The following is an 18,560-nucleotide window of genomic DNA, read 5'->3' on the forward strand; positions in this document are numbered from 1 at the left end:
AGAGAACATCTCTCTAGAGTCGCTCTCCGGAAGCTGTTAACTTGTGGACACTGTGCGCCACGACACGGGAGAAGCAGGAGCATATATAGCGACTCGCACGATGAGAACGTCCATTTGCTGCCCTATCACGGTCTTCTAGGCCCCCTGCGATTCATTCTGCGATTTCATCGATCACTCGGGCCTCACTACCTGGCTGATTCACGTGACCTAAGAGTGACGGGGTGCCGGGGCATGTTTACAAACTCTTTCGGGGAAATCACTCCACAAGCGAACTGTGGATATTGTTTATCAAGTCGCCCTGTTAAAAATATGTAAATACCGTATAGACTTGTGTAAGGGCCACACTTTTCTCAATTTGACGAGGTGCGGCCCTTACACGGGACTGAATTTTTTGGTCAAAATGGTGCCGGCAAAGTCTTCACTTGCGCACACCCCGGATCCCCGGATGTACTGTTGCATCCTAGGTCAACGCGCAGCTCTCGCCATCTAGTAGCGGCACGCGGAAGTACGCAGAGGGAAAGTTCGCCGATGCACGTGCGCGAATCGGGGCACCGAATGCGATTGCTTCAGTTGGAACTTTTTCCTTCAAATTTTAGGCGGCCAAGCTGGGGGTGCGGCCCTTACGCAAGTCTATACGTAGTTACCTTTCACGTTATCCCCACAGCTGTCCTCCCTCTCCTCTCCCTGTTCAAGGCGGTGTGTGCTGCCATAAAAGGCAGCACACACCGCCTTGTATGGGTGGTAGAAAATACTTCGAGCTAGAGGAAAGAAGTGGATGGAAAGAAAAAAAGTAATTGCATGAATTGTAACTGCAAGAAGCAATTCGCTAATCTGAAAGGGCGCGATGGAGATTAAGTATCACTTTTGAAAGTGCAGTACTGTACCTGGGATCCGTGCTGTGTGCAGCGAATGCCATACGTGGCGCGTCAATCAGTAAAGAGAACCAGGGAAAAAGGTTCTGCCATTGCCCACCTCTGTGCGTTGCTGAGGCGACAGAATGGACGCTTCACGGAAGGCTTCATTAGCAGCGCGCAGTGGGTGAGCCCCACTTTAGTCCGTGGAATGCGCAGCAGGCTCCCGTTACTATTCGAAATACAGTGCTACAGCGGACGGAGGAGAGCACGAAGGATCGAACGAGCACACAGCGTTTGTGTTCGTTCATCAATCTTTTTCGGTCCTCCTAGTTCTGTTGCGCTGTTTTTATAACAGGTTGCCAACTATCCCGGTCCCACACATTTCCGTTAGTGATTCGCTTTCACGAACCTTAGCCTTCTGTGCAGTACACGGTGTTGGTCAGACGGAGAATAGTGTTGAAATGTACAGAATAGCCTCACATGCGCGTGGCATCATTTTCATCCCCTTTTTTACGCATACAAGACGAAACTGAAGAACCGCCAGGAAAGTCTGATACACCTGCTAGAATAAGAAAGCAGTGTATTACGTCGCGTGCTTCTCTCTCTGATTATGGCAAAGTGACAGCTGTCGCCGCTCCGACGCGAACGGGTTGCGTCCACCACATGTCCCTTTCTCCCTCCACAGCAGCCATGCAGTACGGTACTTGAGCCTTCGTACAATGACGCCAACACCGCGTGTTCCTCAAGAGAAACATTGCACAGAGCAAACCTTCTAACGAATCGAGGAACACACTTTTATGACACGGCGTAACAAACATGTAGTATGCCGCATGTGATGGATCGGTCGCCCTTCAAAACAATGTGAACTTGAGAATAATCGAGCCCTGTGTTATTGGGTCCGCTTTCAGCCGGTATCGATCTTCATAATGGGGGCGAAATACCCCTGAAGCAGTCATTCAACGGCGTTTCCCTGCCCCTTCATTCACAGTGTGCTGCAATCAATCAATCAATCAATCAATCAATCAATCAATCAATCAATCAATCAATCAATCAATCAATCAATCAATCAATCAATCAATCAATCAATCAATCAATCAATCGATCAATCGATCAATCAATCAATCAATCAATCAGTTGCCAACCACGACGTGTTTGTACAACCTATGCAGCGCGAGAGGTGATATCGTTCATCAACTTCAGCCGGGACCCGTGCAACGAGTTCTACGAGTACGTCTGCGATGGCTACCTGCGGGAGGCACTCAACGACCGCTTCATATGGACCGCGCCAGGCTTGGACTACTCGCGCTTAAGCAAGGTGCTCGATGGCATCTCCCACCGCAACGCCTCCGACGGACCCGGTCAGTGCATGCTATAGCTCCTAAAGTAGGCGTTGCATAAATGCCTGAGGATGGCTGTAAACCGAGCGTGCTGGCTACGTGAATGGTTTCGGGCTACTTGTGCCTGCATTATGCAGTCAACGAAGCCCAACAACGAGCGCAGACGCCCCGTCGGAAGGCGAAAACAGGCATTCAGATATCTTAAAGGGTTGTGCGCGTCTGTATCCAATTGTGCACGTGTCGGCTGGTTCAACACATCGCACGGCACGCAGTGCCGCGAGCCGTTCACTCGGGTTTCTTTCGGCATACAAGTATGCCGACACCCTGGCGCTTTCCCGAACAGCCGTGTTCGCTTTTTGCAATAGTAGACTTAGATGCTATTACAATTGCAGTTCTACTATTGTGTCGTGGCGATTGATTGAAGCTTGCTTTCAAGAGCGACGGGAACCCGATAACTAGAGCCTAGATTGGACCTTCCGCGCGTCAGATTAGCAGTGAGCTGTGCTCTTCCCCCTCTCCACCTTTATTGTTTCAATAAGTGCATGTACGGAGATACATATACCGGTGCTCCAACGTGTAATAAAAGGACAAAAGAACTTCGCGAGTTCTCGGGAACATTTCACAAGCTATGACACAGCTACTGCACAATATTCATCGTGCGTGCGTAGCAGCAGCTGTCGAAAAAGCTGGTGCAAAGTGCAGTCTGTCTTAGACAAGAAGCATAACATTTTTACTGCTCTGAGAAATCTCAGGTGGTCTTACTGGCGAACACTCAAGAATTCCAGAGGGCGCGAAGCAGTGGAAATGCGGAAATACGTAACCGCTTCATTCACTTCTGCTGATGCTGAGCGCTCGTTTTCAGCCTACAAGCTTATCTTGAGTTACACGAGGCACAATCTTGAGCCCGCAAACCTAGGCATGATAATCATGTGTTACTGTTTTGATAACGCTTGACAAATATTTTTACGGGATTATTTGTGGACTTTAATCCATCAGGCACGGGTTTTGGCTTTTCACATTAGCCATCCCGCAGATTTCCTGGTGGGTAAAGCGCATCGCGTGTGCTTTTTTTTCGTGTTTACTCCACTTCATGCGATTATGTAAGAAGGGAAGAGTGACTATTAAATGTGCAATACTTACTTATTGTGTCCGAACGAACGCATTAAGCGTGCAGGCGGCAGTATGTAGATTGACTAAAAGTGGCCTCTGGTGTGGTCAGGAAAGCCGTGGCTTACGCAGTATGGTTGCTGCCTTTAAGACCTCACAAGCGAACGATACGTCAGTTTTCTTACTATGAAAGTGGGTTACGTATATTAAATACATTAAACAATGAAATCGTGGTTAGCGAAGAATTTTACTGCATATTTCGGCCCTTATTATGCTTAAAGGGAAGCTTTAAATGACTGTTTTAGCGCCTAAAAACCACAATTTTCAAATCAGGTCTCTGCAGAGACCGAATTTTTGTCACAGTTATCGCTATAGTGATCACAAGTTATTACTATAGTGATAACTATAGATTTAATGTGTTAACGTTTGTGAAATAAATTGTATAATGCCCTCCTTCTTTACGTTTAGATTATATGACGAACAGCGGAGACGATGAAACGGGTGAAAATGCACCGGACAGTGCGCTGTCTACCAACCGATTCTTTGTTCGGAGTAACACAGTACGTAAGTCTGAGTACAAAAAGGGCCAACGCTGTCTGCAGTGACTCGGCCGGGCGGCGTGAAAGCTACCAGTAAAAAACTGAAAAGCTGGTCATATTTGATGCAAAAGACTGCATGACAGGTGTTGAACTAAAATAAAATACAAGAATAACAAAATTAAAAGGTTACAACAGAAATCAATCAAATATATTGTAAGAAACTACAAGGGGAGTCAAGAGAAAAGATTCGTAAACACGTGTCAATAGTGCTAGAGTTAGTCTGCGAAATCATGAAACAAGAGATAAACAACACATGCCAGAAAAAAACGATCCTTAACGTTTAGATAGCTCTCTTTAGCTTGTCGATCTGTGCATCGCGTGGTCGGATCTGGATGATAAGCGGCATTCGCGATGCAGGAATGTTGGTAACGGTCATCGCGGTACATCATTGGTAAAGGTGCGCAGCCGCTTATGTGCAGGCGACAGTGTGCCTATAGATCGAATGCTGTCATTGCAAGTATTCGCATACTGGGAATTGCAGCTGCAAGTATAGAGCTTTCATTATAACGTGTGTCTTTCCGAGAAATGGTTACAACTAGCCATACGACGTTCGCTGGTCGTTATCAAAGGCCTTACGCCCGCGTATGTAATTCTATGAAGCTAATAGTGAAATGTCTCAATGTATTAGTCAGTGTTACGATAATAAAGGCGGGTGATGTGACACACGTGACATATCATCGCCCATTGTTTGCGGAGGCGGCTTTCTTGTTTTAGTTGGCATGATGATATTAACGGGAATTTGAGAGTCAGCTCCTGATTGCCCTCACTTTCGGAGCCTCAAACTTCAATTCCGTAGAACGAACTCTGCTTTTTAGAGCACAGCTCTTTGGCGCCTGTTACTGCAGCGAGTGTCGGCGTTGTCCCTCGTAACCGAGCGAACGAGCACAGCGAAAGAGAAAAGCGGACGCGCAGCGCAGTGGGAGATGAAAGGCGGTGATAGCGAAGAGAGCGCGAGGAGGAAAACGGAGGAGGTGGGCGCAGCGAAGTCATGAGGCGGAAAGTGAAGGAGGAGTTTATGGCGAACGCGTGAGAAGAAAACCGTAGTGCCGCGTAAGACGAAATTCGCGGTGACGATGGCTACGACATGGCGCCGGAGTTACTGCGTCGTTTGCGTGGAAACAGAGCACTGCATGAGCGGAGGTCTCTCGATTGAGAAAGATACCTACATAAGGAGTATCACACCCGTATCATCACAGAAAACTTCAATTTTGCGCGGTTCGAGCAGGGTAATGCGCATTTGGGATCGTTTAGTGACGGATGTTTAGCTCACCGTATACGCACGCTGCATGCGCCTGGCCCGGTTGGTAAGTACCACTTTTACTTGACACATTGCCTGTCATCGCTAAAACATGCTTCTTGTATTCTGTGTCTTTGTTCTGTGAGTGTGTCGTTATCAGGTGTGCGATCCAATATTATTTCTTTGTAATTACATATGTAAAGAAGAAAAATTTTTTTTTTTTTGTATGGAACCACTGCATTCTGCTGTGTGTAACCGAGATAAGCGGCAAAAAACGGCAATACAATTCCACAAAAGAGACCTGTGATAGCATTTTCCCCCCATCTGCATGAACTAATTCAGTTTCTAAGGTTCTTCGAAAAGCCTGGCGGCCTTTCTAGTTTAAAGGTTGTGATCCGCGAGTTTATTACGTCTCTATGTACGGCATACTTAAAAATGAAATATTAAAGCTTTTGCGCTCCGCTATAGACGACGTAGTTGAACATTTTAGCAGCCAAAGGTTACCAAGAATCTACAGCATTCTTATCGAAACCGAAACCAAAACAGAGCTAAACCAAGAGTCTAAAATCTTGGAAGACAAAATTAGTGGTCTGACGAGGCGCTCGTGGCGCTGGTGTCAGTGCACTAGCTGAGATGAGCGAGGAGAAAGTTCATATCAACAAGGGACTGAGGCAAGGGTGCCCTTTATCCCCGCTGCTGTTTATGATGTACATGGTGAGGATGGAGAGGGCGCTAGAAGGAAGTAATATCGGGTTTAATCTCTCATACAAACAGGCGGGTACAGTAATAGAGCAGCAGCTCCCAGGTTCATTTTATGCAGACGACATTGTGTTGCTAGCTAACAAGCAAAGTGATTTGCACTGTCTGGCTAATATCTGTGGGCAGGAAGGCAACAATTTCGGTTTGAAATTGAATGTTAGAAAAGCAAGTGGTATGGCATTGAATGAAAGCAGTGAATAGACAGTGGAGATACAGGGCCAGGAAATACCTCGGGTAACAGAATATAAATATCTTGGTATATGGATAAACGAAGGCAATAGATATATGGAAACACAGGAAAAAACAATAACAGTGAAGGGGAAGAGAAATGCAGCCATAATGAAGCACAGAGTGCTATGGGGATACAATAGGTACGAGGTACTCCGAGATATGTGGAGAGGTGTAATGATTCCAGGACTTACTTTTGGAAATGCGGTTGTTTGCTTTAAATCAGGGGTACAATCTGGACTCAACGGGAACCAAAGGTCAGTGTTTCGCCTCGCATTGGGCGCTCACGGGAAGACTACAAATGAAGCTGTGCAGGGTGATATGGGCTGGACTAGTTTTGAAGTGAGGGAAGCTCACAGTAAAATTGAGTATGAAGAGCGGCTGAGGAATGTGGAAGAAGGTAAATGGGCTGGGAGAGTGTTCAGGTATCTGTAAAGGAAAAACAATGATTCACAGTGGAGGAAAAGAACTAGGAAGCTTACCAGCAAGTATGCGGCCTGTAGGGTGGGCAACACAGCAACAAAGAAGGTCAAGCGGAAAGTCAGAGAGGTTGAATTAATCTCATGGAGGGCGGCAATGGAAAAGAAACCTGCAATGAGTAACTACTTAAGAGGAAAAAAAACGAAATCAGGAAAGAAACAATTTATAAAAACTCAAAGGGAAGCTCATTACTTTTCTAAGGGAGATCGGAATGCCTTAGAACACGCATGTATAAAGCGAGATATAACAAGGAAGAAGAAGCATGTGCTTGCTGCGGTAAAGCAAAGGAAACGACGGAGCGTGTTTTATTAGAATGTGAGGACGTATACCCAGCGGTCGATTTAGGCGCCACTGGCCTCCTTGAAGCACTTGGGTACATCGAGAGCAGTGAAAAAGTAAAGATGTCCGCAGCAGGCATTAGTAAGAGGCGATTGCAGGATTGGTGGAAGTAGGGAAACGACAAATAAATGGAGACGTACAAAAGCACAGTTCGAAATAGGGGATCAGAAAATTTTGGTGGGATAGTTCATAGGTTTTTTTTCTCTTTTTTATTGCTTAACTTACGTCGGACATTCGGCAGTATAATAATAGCAAGAGCTTGGTGGCGTAACCCACCGCCACGTTCCAAAGAGGACGCTTATAACATCCATCCATATCCATCCATCCATAGCTCAGCCGCAGGGCTCTACCGGAGTGTTCGCTTTTTAGCTATATGCTTCAATATGGCCGGACTGCGGTGGCTGCCGCGTATCTCACCCACGCGTCACCCACGCGCTGCCTCTCGCGGTCTCCCGATTAGCGAGGCAGTCGCGCCACACTTCGCTCCGTTTGCAACATGCCGTACGAGAAAGGTTGTCCGCGCCAGCCAATATATCGTGGAATGAAAACACCTATAGAACTGCGTTCACATTTCGCATTAGCGAATATTAATCGTAGTTGCATTTTTTTCATGCATTTAAGATCGGGAGTAGCACATTCCGCTTGACTGTCAACTATTGGCGACATCATTGTACACTAAAGTGCTATTGCAACAATGGCATTGTAAACAGCAGAGCGTCGCAATCACGGGGTTATGCGAGATCCAAAGCTCATTTGAAACTCCATGGAAGTGTTATGAAGCTCGACAAGGATAAAATAAATAACACAGTGCTTGCATGTCGCTTCTAGACCTCTTTTACTATGTCGGGCGAGCCATGGTGCCACCAGCAAGGTGGTCCATTTTTCCCCCGTCCTTTCCCGTCGAATATGTTTTCATTATTACGCTGGTTTGGCTGGGATCTGCAATATTGTCACCAGCTATTAGAAAACCATGGTATTTGTCAGTAGACGCATGCTTGAATGAAAAAGGTATCCACAAATCGAAGCGTGCTATCTTGTGCGTTGCCTACTGTTCTTCTACCTAGATGTTTTGGTGAGACGTCGGTCAAATATAACCGAAAAAAACATGGATATTTTTTTTTAAATGGAACAACCATGATAACTCTCTTTTGCCATTTCAGTCTGGGAGCGGAGGCTCGTGCCGGAGACACTGTGGGAACTGGCTTTGCCCCTCTACGAACGGTGTTTGGAAGGGGATGCCACCGGTGAGTTTAAGCGCACGCTGTATTTTCTTGTGGTCATCTGCGCATAGGTCGGCAAGATAGATGGAACTCACTCTGACTTGCTCACAAATTATGTTAACGCGACAGCGTTAAGGGCCCCGCGTCGCAGAAAATCCGGTGTCGGCGTCGTAGCCGGCTTTGGTATCCCGTGAGCGAAAACTGCCGTATATATTTAGGTGCATGTATATACCACGCCTTACTATATGACATGCGGTATATGGGGGTTATATTGCTGCCACACTATTCTATCGCTAAAGTTGCTCATACCTTGTCTTACATGCTTGATAAAGTCATTCCTCGTAATTTTGAGAATGACAGCCCAGAAACAAATGTCATGAAACAAAACACCGACAGGGCATGCCTTTTACGTTAAATCTTCTCATACCGCAATATTAAAAGTGCGAAACAATAACTGAAGCCTGAAAATTATGTAATGTTTTGGCGCGGCTGTGCACTATCTCCGGGAACGGCCCACGAAGAGGCCGCGTTTCTATCTGAAAGCTCGCCTTCGTACATAGCCTTCGCCGCCAGTGTTTCCCGGTCAACATTCCGGTTACATAAGCTGCAGTTGCCGGGAAGCGTGAAACGCAGTCAGGGCTCTTTGAAAGCTATCGCGTTCCACTCTCAAAGGCGAAGCTTAAGCGTTCTCAAAATTTTTTACTGCGTTAGCATTCTTAGGGTGTTTCACGCACTTTTCAGGGGCTATGTATGTATGTATGTATGTATGTATGTATGTATGTATGTATGTATGTATGTATGTATGTATGTATGTATGTATGTATGTATGTATGTATGTATGTATGTATGTATGTATGTATGTATGTATGTATGTATGTATGTATGTATGTATGTATGTATGTATGTATGTATGTATGTATGTATGTATGTATGTATGTATGTATGTATGTATGTATGTATGTATGTATGTATGTATGTATGTATGTATGTATGTATGTATGTATGTATGTATGTATGTATGTATGTATGTATGTATGTATGTATGTATGTAACCTTTTTTCGACCTACCTGGATCATTGGGTAGTCCTTGGTCTAATCTCTAGCGAATCAGGCTTCTGTGCTGAGGGATCAAAATAAAGAAGGCGATGGCCGAGGCATGGAGTTTCTCACTATAACACCTATAGGAAAATCTGGCGCCACCGTTTATGGGAGTTTCCTAAGGGGTGATGTGCCGTCATGGGAATGACGGTATGTGCGTCTGCGAGGCTTGTGTTGGCTGGTGTTATAAGAGGATTCGTCCAAAACGGGGATATCGCTACACAAATAACGTGTTCATAAAAGACAGATCTTCATAAAAGGTTTTCATTCACCCATACTACACGTACATCCTTCACTGAAGTTCGCTCACCTACAATGCACGCACCTACGTCACCTGTTCAAGGAAGCACGCAGTGCTTATACTTTGAGTAATATGGCATTAAAAAAGGTTGACGAATACAAATATTTAGGAATTTTAAGGACGTCTGACTTAAGATGGAACAGGCACATTACGCATATTAGGAAAAAGCAATAGCTTCATTGGGATTTCTGCACCGTAAATTCAGCCAGTTACCTGATAAATTAAAAGAGCAATTGTGTTTCACTTATTTATGTTCGTAGTTTACTTGATTACGTTGTTTACTTGTTTGATCCGTACGTAGCTGATCTCACGGAAGAGCTTGAAACAGTGCAGAATAAAGCAGCTAGGTTTGTTCTTGATATTGTTACGTAGGAAGACGCAGACGAAAAGCTATATACAAGTATATTTACAAGAAAATACGCCGCACTTGGCCAAGAGGCAAGAGCCCGCGCTAGCCTCTAATCGTCGTCGTCGTCTTCACACGTACTGCTCGCCTCTTCATTATCGCAAATACTGTTTCGTAGGAATATATATAGTAGAAAATCAAATATGACAGAAAATAAAATAACCTTATCAATTCATTCAATTCAATTTATTTGGACATACATAGATGGTACAGGATGTCCACGAGGTGTGAAAAAAGGAGGCAACAACGCCTCCTGACAGGGCCTTCACCTCGGGATCACACATGCATTCGAATACCAGCGAAATAGCATTCAAATACCGGCGAAAAAAATCTCAGGCTGAAATTTTTTCACGCTGTTTGTTATTAAAAAACAGGGATCGAGTGAGAAAGACATATTAAGTGGCCTACTTATACGTCGACGCGACACCACCATGTACTGGAGGTCCGCGAGTTCCCTTTTAGGGGGGACGTCTTTAGGCATTCTTTTTTTGTTCGATGTATAAGAGAATGGAATGCTCTTTCGCCTGACATTGTTAATATTGAAAACAATGATGCCGTTTATTGCGCTTTATGTACGTGATCACTTGTTCATTCCTTTACAATGTAACCCCTTGCTGTAATGCCCGCATGGGCGATGCAGGTATGTAATAAATAAATAAGAAAATAAACAATCAGACGAAGAAAAGCAAGAACAGACAACAAACTTCTAAAGCGAGAGCGAATCTTGTCGTCTGTCCTCCAACTTTAGTGGCCCACTGATAACTTCTTACGTTTCATATAATTGTACATGCAATAACAAGATCTCATAATTAAAGAAAACATATTTTTGTGTAATAATAAAGCTGAAACAGCTTTCTACGGGCTGTTCTAGAGAGAAGTAATCTTTGTGACAGACGGAACGGTGCTTGCCAGGCGCGTTCTCAAGGTCCGAGAACAATACCAATCCGAAGTCACAATATACTGGCAATCCTATGCATACCACAGCGCAGCAGCGACAGATTTCCCTCTAGGTAACATGGTGAGAAGCTCTATGGGCTGAGGCAACAGGGTTCGAAACTAACCATCGGCTCAACTTGGTTCACTGAGTATGTACAATTATGTGCATTCGTGCCTCTCTTCAGCGAAGCTCTTTGACGCCGACATGTGCCACTGTAGATACGGGACTGTGTAGACACTGCTGTTCGAAGAAACTCTTTGACGCCGACTTAGAGCACGGGGTACGTGCCACGCGCTCTGTCCTGATCTTCAACGAACGTTTCTGATGCCAATTTGGGTAATTATAGGTATGTGCCACTCGGAATGTGAGGCTCTACAATGACTAAAAAGATAACTTAAATTTCTCCGATGCTGAGCGGAATCTAACCCACGTCACAAAGGCAACTCAAGGACAGCGACCCGACAAATTAGCAGGCTGCGCCACAAATCCGCTGGGTAGGTGTCGGCTGATATTTTCTGACAGCTGACAGATGGCTGACATTTTCAATGAGTGCCTTTCATGCCAAGCTGCGTTACGGATGCCGCTCTTCAATGAACGTCTCGCCAACTTGGATCACTGAGTATGCGCCAATGGGTGTCCGGCAAGCGAAGGAACATCCTCAGCGTTCCCCGGCACCGCCGCGCCACGCTTCTCGTCTCGGAGGCGACGCGTAGACTTTTCGGCAGTGCCACTAGATGGAGCAGCGTGTCCGGAAAGAAGGCCGAGAGAGATGAGGTTTCATACGATTTCATCAATCAGTAGAGGGAACTATGGCGCTAGTGTCTGCGGGAGCTGCAAGCGGCGTGGTTAAGCTAGCATGGGAATGATGGACAGAACATGAATTTGCCTGAACTGCGTCCTTGTAAGCGCCTCATTTTAAACAAGGTACGGTGCTATGTTAAGGAAAATGTTACTAAAACTGTCCTAAAGCAAGCTTCAAACATAGGACCGCTAGCACAGAGGCGCGATATTGAAACCACTACGCCATGTGCGCATTCATCGACAGTCGGCATAGAACGCCTTTAGGAATTTCTCGCGGGCAAGCCAACGCGTTGAGACGGTTGGCGTCTTTCGCGTTGGAACCGCCGAAATTGACAGTGATTGTGCGTGTTCGCAGGTTTTTATGCACTTAAGAAATATTACAGCGAAGCTGTATACCTCTACCGTCCAAGGAAATTTTCGGCGGATCCCGGACTATAGTGGAATGCCGGGCTGACCCGCGGTGGAGGTGAAGCAGGCGTTAAGCACTCCCCATAAGTGAGCCGATACCGAAGATAGTGCAACACCGGCCCTACCCGCGGCGGAGATGAAGCAGGCGTTAAGCAATCCCCATACACGGGCCGATCCCGAAGATAGTGCAATTCCGGGCCGACCCGTGGCGGAGGTGTAGTTCGCCATTAAGGGGCCCACTTACACAACTTCGCTGGTGATCCTTCTTCACAGAGTGGAAGGGCACTGAGTGTATTTTATTCCTTTGAATTTAGGACAATGAATGCAGATAAAGCGTAAAAGCGTATCCGGTAGCCTAGCAAGCCGTCGTTTAGGCACCACCCAGGGAACCCGTCTGCAACGAGGCCAGTGCATCCACTTCATATCGCCGTCACAACGAGACTTGTCGCGCACGTGTCAGCGCATCGATACACTTATCAAGTTGGAAACTACGCTGGAGGCTGCAGACAACGCCCCCGGACGGAACCGTGCCGTCATCCCAGGACTATAAAAGCGCTGTACTGACCGGGAAAAAGGATCATTCGAGAGCAGTCCAGGTAGCTGCAGGATAGGACGGCATTTAACCGCAAACCTTACTTCACGCAGGTATGTGCCGAGACATTTTGAAACGTTCTCTTTGAGCGCACTGTAGCTCTTGGACTGCTCTCTGGGTGAACCTTATCAAAATGAGTACTATGATGGAGCTGGCTAAGGCAATGTCAGATTTGACTGCACAAATGGCAAGGAATCACGAAGAATTAAAACGCGATCTCATCAAAGTGATTCAGGGCGAAATGGAATCAGTGAAATCAGCAATGAACTTCATTAATCAGAGTTTTGAAGAAATAAAATTGGAAGTCGCTGCAGTCATGTCGGACAACATTGAAATAAAAAAGAACAGCTGCCTGTCAAAAGAACTGAAGAATGTTAAACAAGAGCTGACTGCCGTTGCACAACAGAGTCATAATAGTAACCTGGAAATCAAAGGTGTTCCAATTATGGTTAGAGAGAACCTCGGTACCACAATGCAAGCCATCTCTAGTTGCTTGAACTAAGAAATTAAAGACTCAAACATTGATGTGATACACCGCGTTCCTACAAAGAATAATACAACTGCACCAAACATCATTGTCAAGCTTGCTTCTCGAAATATTATGAACACAATTCTGAAAAGGAAAAAAAAAAGGATTCGCACGAGTCACCTGGGTTTTGATTGCGAAGTCACCACGATCTTTATAAATGAGCATTTGTGCTATGCAAGAAAAGTTATTTTGGGTCTTGCACTGAAAGCAAAACGAGAAAAAGGCTGGAAATTCACATGCGTATCGGACGGAAGAATTCTAATGAGGAAATCTGAAAACACACGTGTGGTCCATATCACAAGCACCGAAGATTTTGCTCACATTGTACAAACACTTGGAATTAGCAGCCCTGGTAACGGCGTTAACTGGTTTTAATGGCTTATAACCTTGACGAACTTGAAGACTTACATCGTAAGCAAGATAATTTTTCACTTTTGCACTGCAACGTACGCAGTATTGGAAAAAAACATTGAAAGCCTATCAGCATACTTATCGCAGCATACATTTAATTATGACCTTATAGCTCTAACAGAAACATGGCTAAAAACGGGTGAAACAGTCCAGCTACCGGGATATGTTACAGTGTCGCAACCACCACTGGGGACAACCCGAGGTGGAGGAGTGGAACTATTTATTAAAAGTGACATTAAATATGCTACGCTCCCTGAAAGCTCGATCTGTCAGTCACATGCTGAAATTCGATTTGTTCAATTGAAATGCGGTGTCAAAGTAGGAGTCGTGTACCGGCCTCCTCCTTCAAACATGAATGATTTTGTTACAAGCATGGAGAAAATAATGGTACACCTTATTTCCTCAGATGACACAATAGTCGTTTGCGGAAATTTTAATATTGATCTTTTAAAACAGAACTGTTATGATTACACGTTCTTACTTGAATCACTCGATATAAAAAAAATGTCATTTGTTCTCCGACACGTATTACAAGCCACTCCAACACACTTATTGATCACATCTTGTGTAATTTTGAATTTAATGTATCAGCTGGTGTTTACGATGTTACCATTGCAGATCACAACCACACGTTTCCCTTCTTACCTCGTAAATACATGTTATCCTTGTGTAGTACACGCGATAGAAGATCCTCCTGTATAAATTATGCAGAAGTACGATGATTGCTCCAATGCATAGACTTTAAGAACGTATTGGATTTGTGTGATGTTCATACTCAATGTGAAAATTTTATTCAATGCATCTGCAATTCCATTAAACAATACTCAAGGGTATATGTGCGCCACAATTACGAGCGACCAGTGTGTCCTTGGGAAAGTAATACTATACTGGAAGCATTAAAGCAGAAACACTCTTTTTATCGTAAATGGAAATGCAACAAATCAAATTTATATTACAGAGAGCTTTAAATACTTTAGACATATCTCAGTATGATTAGAAAATCGAAAAAGCAATACTATACTAACATTATTAAGAACGAGAGCGGCAACACGGAAAGGATATAGGAAATCGTAGAAGAAGTTATAAGAAAAAGCAAAACACAGAGCATTCAAACTGATAAACCACCGACAAAAGTAGCTAATGATTTTAACTATTATTTTGCTAACATAGGAACGAATTTGACTAACCAGATTTTATCTTGTAATCATGTACCTTCCCTACCTAGAATAGTCGACAACGACTTTCAGTTAGAAGAAATAACCCATGATTAACTTATCTCAACCATAAATCAACTGCATCTAAAGAAAGCGGCTGGTCATGATGGAAGATCCATTAGGATTTTAAAAGACAATATAGACATTCTCTGCAGTCCCATATGCAATGTATTCAATCTAGCGTTAGCTTCCAGCTCGTATCCAGATATATTAAAAACAGCCAAAGTCGTTCTCGTATACAAGTCCGGAGATTCGAACCAACCAGAGAATTATATGCCATTTTCTGTTCTGAGTGTGATAAACACTCTTTTTGAAAAACTAATTTCCAAGAGATTTAAGCAATTTCTAACTGAAAACAAAGTAATTTGTCCGCAGCTGCATGGTTTTGTTCCCTCCAGATCGACATCAACAGCAGTCCTAACACTTTCGCATTTAATAAATTCTGCACTTCATCATAATAAAATAATTGTAGGAATATTTTTGGATATAAAGAAGGCATTTGATACCGTTTCTCACTCTATGCTATTACAAAAACTTGAATGTCATCGCGTCACAAAGGACTCCCTAAAATGTTTTTCCAACTATTTATCCTCACGGAAACAAATGGTAGTGATGGGTGATTATTATTCTACATACAGCACAGTCACCAGCGGAGTCCCACAAGGTTCAGTGCTCGGTCCTGTATTCCTCTCATTGTACATTAGTGACCTCCCTAATGCTCTTCAGAACTCAAACTTTCTAATGTACGCAGATGACACAGCTTTATTATTCACAGGAGACACACTTTCTGCGCTGCAAACGCATGTGACGTCCGAGTTATCAAAAATTTCTTCATGGTTCTTAGAAAACAAATTGACTTTAAATAGCAATAAGACAAAATATGTAGTTTTTCTATCGAGGTGAAACACTGTTGACACCAGTCAAATAAATATCACGTTATATAAAAGCCCCGTTATATAAAGTGTTGCAGCGGTGGCGTAGAGGTAGAACACCCGCCTCGCGTGCAAAGAGGTCCGTGGTTCGAATCCCGGTGCCGGCAATTTTCCACCGGATTAAAAAACAAAAAAAAATCCACGTGTTGATAAAATTGCACAAACAGGTCTGGAGTGTGGCCTGATCCCGGTGACCAGAACCGGTAACGCACTCCCTCACCAGAGCAGAATTGGCCACCCTGGTGCAGTACTTGGCCACAACCTCCTATATGAACACAACAATCAAACCCCGGCCCTCAGTCCCCAGCAGCTGCGAAGCAACTGACCACGGCGGCGGTCAGACCTGCAACGCAGCAGAGGGTGCTAAGAATCACTGGCTCCGGACAGGCCGCCAATGGAATATGAACCTGGCAACGTTAAAAGCTAGAACGTTATCTAGTGAGGCGAGTCTAGCAGTGCTATTGGAGGAATTAGAGGGCACTAAATGGGATATAATAGGGCTCAGTGAAGTTAGGAGGCCAAAAGAAGCATATACAGGGCTAAAAAGCGGGCACGTCCTGTGCTACAGGGGCTTAGCGGAGAGAAGAGAACTAGGAGTCGGATTCCTGATTAATAAGAATATAGCTGGTAACATACAGGAATTCTATAGCATTAACGAGAGGGTGGCAGGTCTTGTTGTGAAACTTAATAAGAGGTACAAAATGAAGATTGTACAGGTCTACGCCCCTACATCCAGTCATGACGACCAGGAAGTCGAAAGCTTCTATGAAGACGTGGAATCGGCGATGGGTAGAGTGAAAACCAAATACACTATACTAATGGGCGACTTTAATGCCAAGGTAGGCAAGAAGCAGGCTGGAGACAAGGCAGTTGGAGAATATGGCATAGGCGCTAGGAATAGCAGGGGAGAGTTATTAGTGGAGTTTGCGGAACAAAATAATATGAGGATAATGAATACCTTCTTCCGCAAGCGGGATAGCCGAAAGTGGACGTGGAGGGGCCCGAACGGCGAGACTAGAAATGAAATAGACTTCATACTCTGCGCTAACCCTGGCATCATACAAGATGTGGACGTGCTCGGCAAAGTGCGCTGCAGTGACCACAGGATGGTAAGAACTCGAATTAGCCTAGACCTGAGGAGGGAACGGAAGAAACTAGTACATAAGAAGCCGATTAATGAGTTAGCGGTAAGAGGGAAAATAGAAGAATTCCAGATCAAGCTACAGAAAAGGTATTCAGCTTTAACTCAGGAAGAGGACCTTAGTGTTGAAACAATGAACGACAATCTTGTGGGCATCATTAAGGAGTGTGCAATGGAAGTCGGTGGTAACTCCATTAGGCAGGATACCAGCAAACTATCGCAGGAGACCAAAGATCTGATCAAGAAACGCCAATGCATGAAAGCCTCGAACCCTACAGCTAGAATAGAACTGGCACAACTTTCGAAGTTAAACAACAAGCGTAAGACAGCTGACATAAGGAAGTATAATATGGATAGAATTGAACATGCTCTAAGGAACGGAGGAAGCCTAAAAACAGTGGAGAAGAAACTAGGAATCGGCAAGAATCAGATGTATGCGTTAAGAGACAAAGCCGGCAATGCCATTACTAATATGGATGAGATAGTTCAAGTGGCTGAGGAGTTCTATAGAGATCTATACAGTACCAGTGGCACCCACGACGATAATGGAAGGGAAAATAGTCTAGAGGAATTCGAAATCCCAAAGGTAACGCCGGAAGAAGTAAAGAAAGCCTTGGGAGATATGAAAAGGGGGAAGGCAGCTGGAGAGTATCAGGTAACAGCAGATTTGTTGAAGGATGGTGGACAGATTGTTCTAGAGAAACTGGCCACCCTGTATACGCAATACCTCATGACCTCGAGCGTACCGGAATCTTGGAAGAACGCTAACATAATCCTAATTCATAAGAAAGGAGACGCCAAAGACTTGAAAAATTATAGACCGATCAGCTCACTGTCCGTTGCCTACAAACTATTTACTAAGGTAATCGCAAATAGAATCAGGAACACCTTAGACTTCTGTCAAGCAAAGGACCAGGCAGGATTCCGCAAAGGCTACTCAACAATAGATCATATTCACACTATCAATCAGGTGATAGAGAAATGTGCGGAATATAACCAACCCCTTTATATAGCTTTCATTGATTACGAGAAAGCGTTTGATTCTGTCGAAACCTCAGCAGTCATGGAGGCCTTACGGAATCAGGGCGTAGATGAGCTGCATGTAAAAATACTGAAATATATGCATAGCGGCTCCACAGCCACCGTAGTCCTCCATAAAGCAAGCAACAAAATCCCAATAAAGAAAGGCGCCAGGTAGGGAGATACGATCTCTCCAATGCTATTCACAGCACGTTTACAGGAGGTATTCAGAGACCTGGATTGGGAAGAATTGGGGATAAAAGTTAATGGAGATTACCTTAGTAACTTGCGATTCGCTGATGATATTGCCTTGCTTAGTAACTCAGGGGACCAATTGCAATGCATGCTCAATGACCTGGAGAGGCAAAGCAGAAGAGTGGGTCTAAAAATTAATCTGCAGAAAACTAAAGTAATGTTTAACAGTCTCGGAAGAGAACAGCAATTTACAATAGGCAGCGAGGCACTGGAAGTCGTAAGGGAATACACCTACTTGGGGCAGGTAGTGACGGCGGATCCGGATCATGAGACGGAAATTATCAGAAGGATAAGAATGGGCTGGGGTGCGTTTGGCAGGCATTCTCAGATCGTGAACAGCAGGTTACCATTATCC

At 44.5% G+C, this 18,560-nt stretch overlaps 1 protein-coding gene across 1 annotated transcript in view; it reads left to right on the top strand.

Annotated features, from left to right (window-relative positions):
- The window catches only part of LOC135896079 (uncharacterized), a 130,445-nt gene that overhangs the window by 27,827 nt on the left and 84,058 nt on the right, over positions 1 to 18,560 (top strand). The window contains exons 6-7 of the mRNA XM_065424410.2: positions 2,024 to 2,212; positions 8,101 to 8,184. Coding sequence (XP_065280482.1) covers positions 2,024 to 2,212; positions 8,101 to 8,184 — 273 coding nt within the window. The remainder of the gene's footprint in view (positions 1 to 2,023; positions 2,213 to 8,100; positions 8,185 to 18,560) is intronic.

The sequence above is a fragment of the Dermacentor albipictus genome, chromosome 2 (genome assembly GCF_038994185.2).
Source record: "Dermacentor albipictus isolate Rhodes 1998 colony chromosome 2, USDA_Dalb.pri_finalv2, whole genome shotgun sequence".
Lineage (NCBI taxonomy): Eukaryota > Metazoa > Arthropoda > Arachnida > Ixodida > Ixodidae > Dermacentor > Dermacentor albipictus.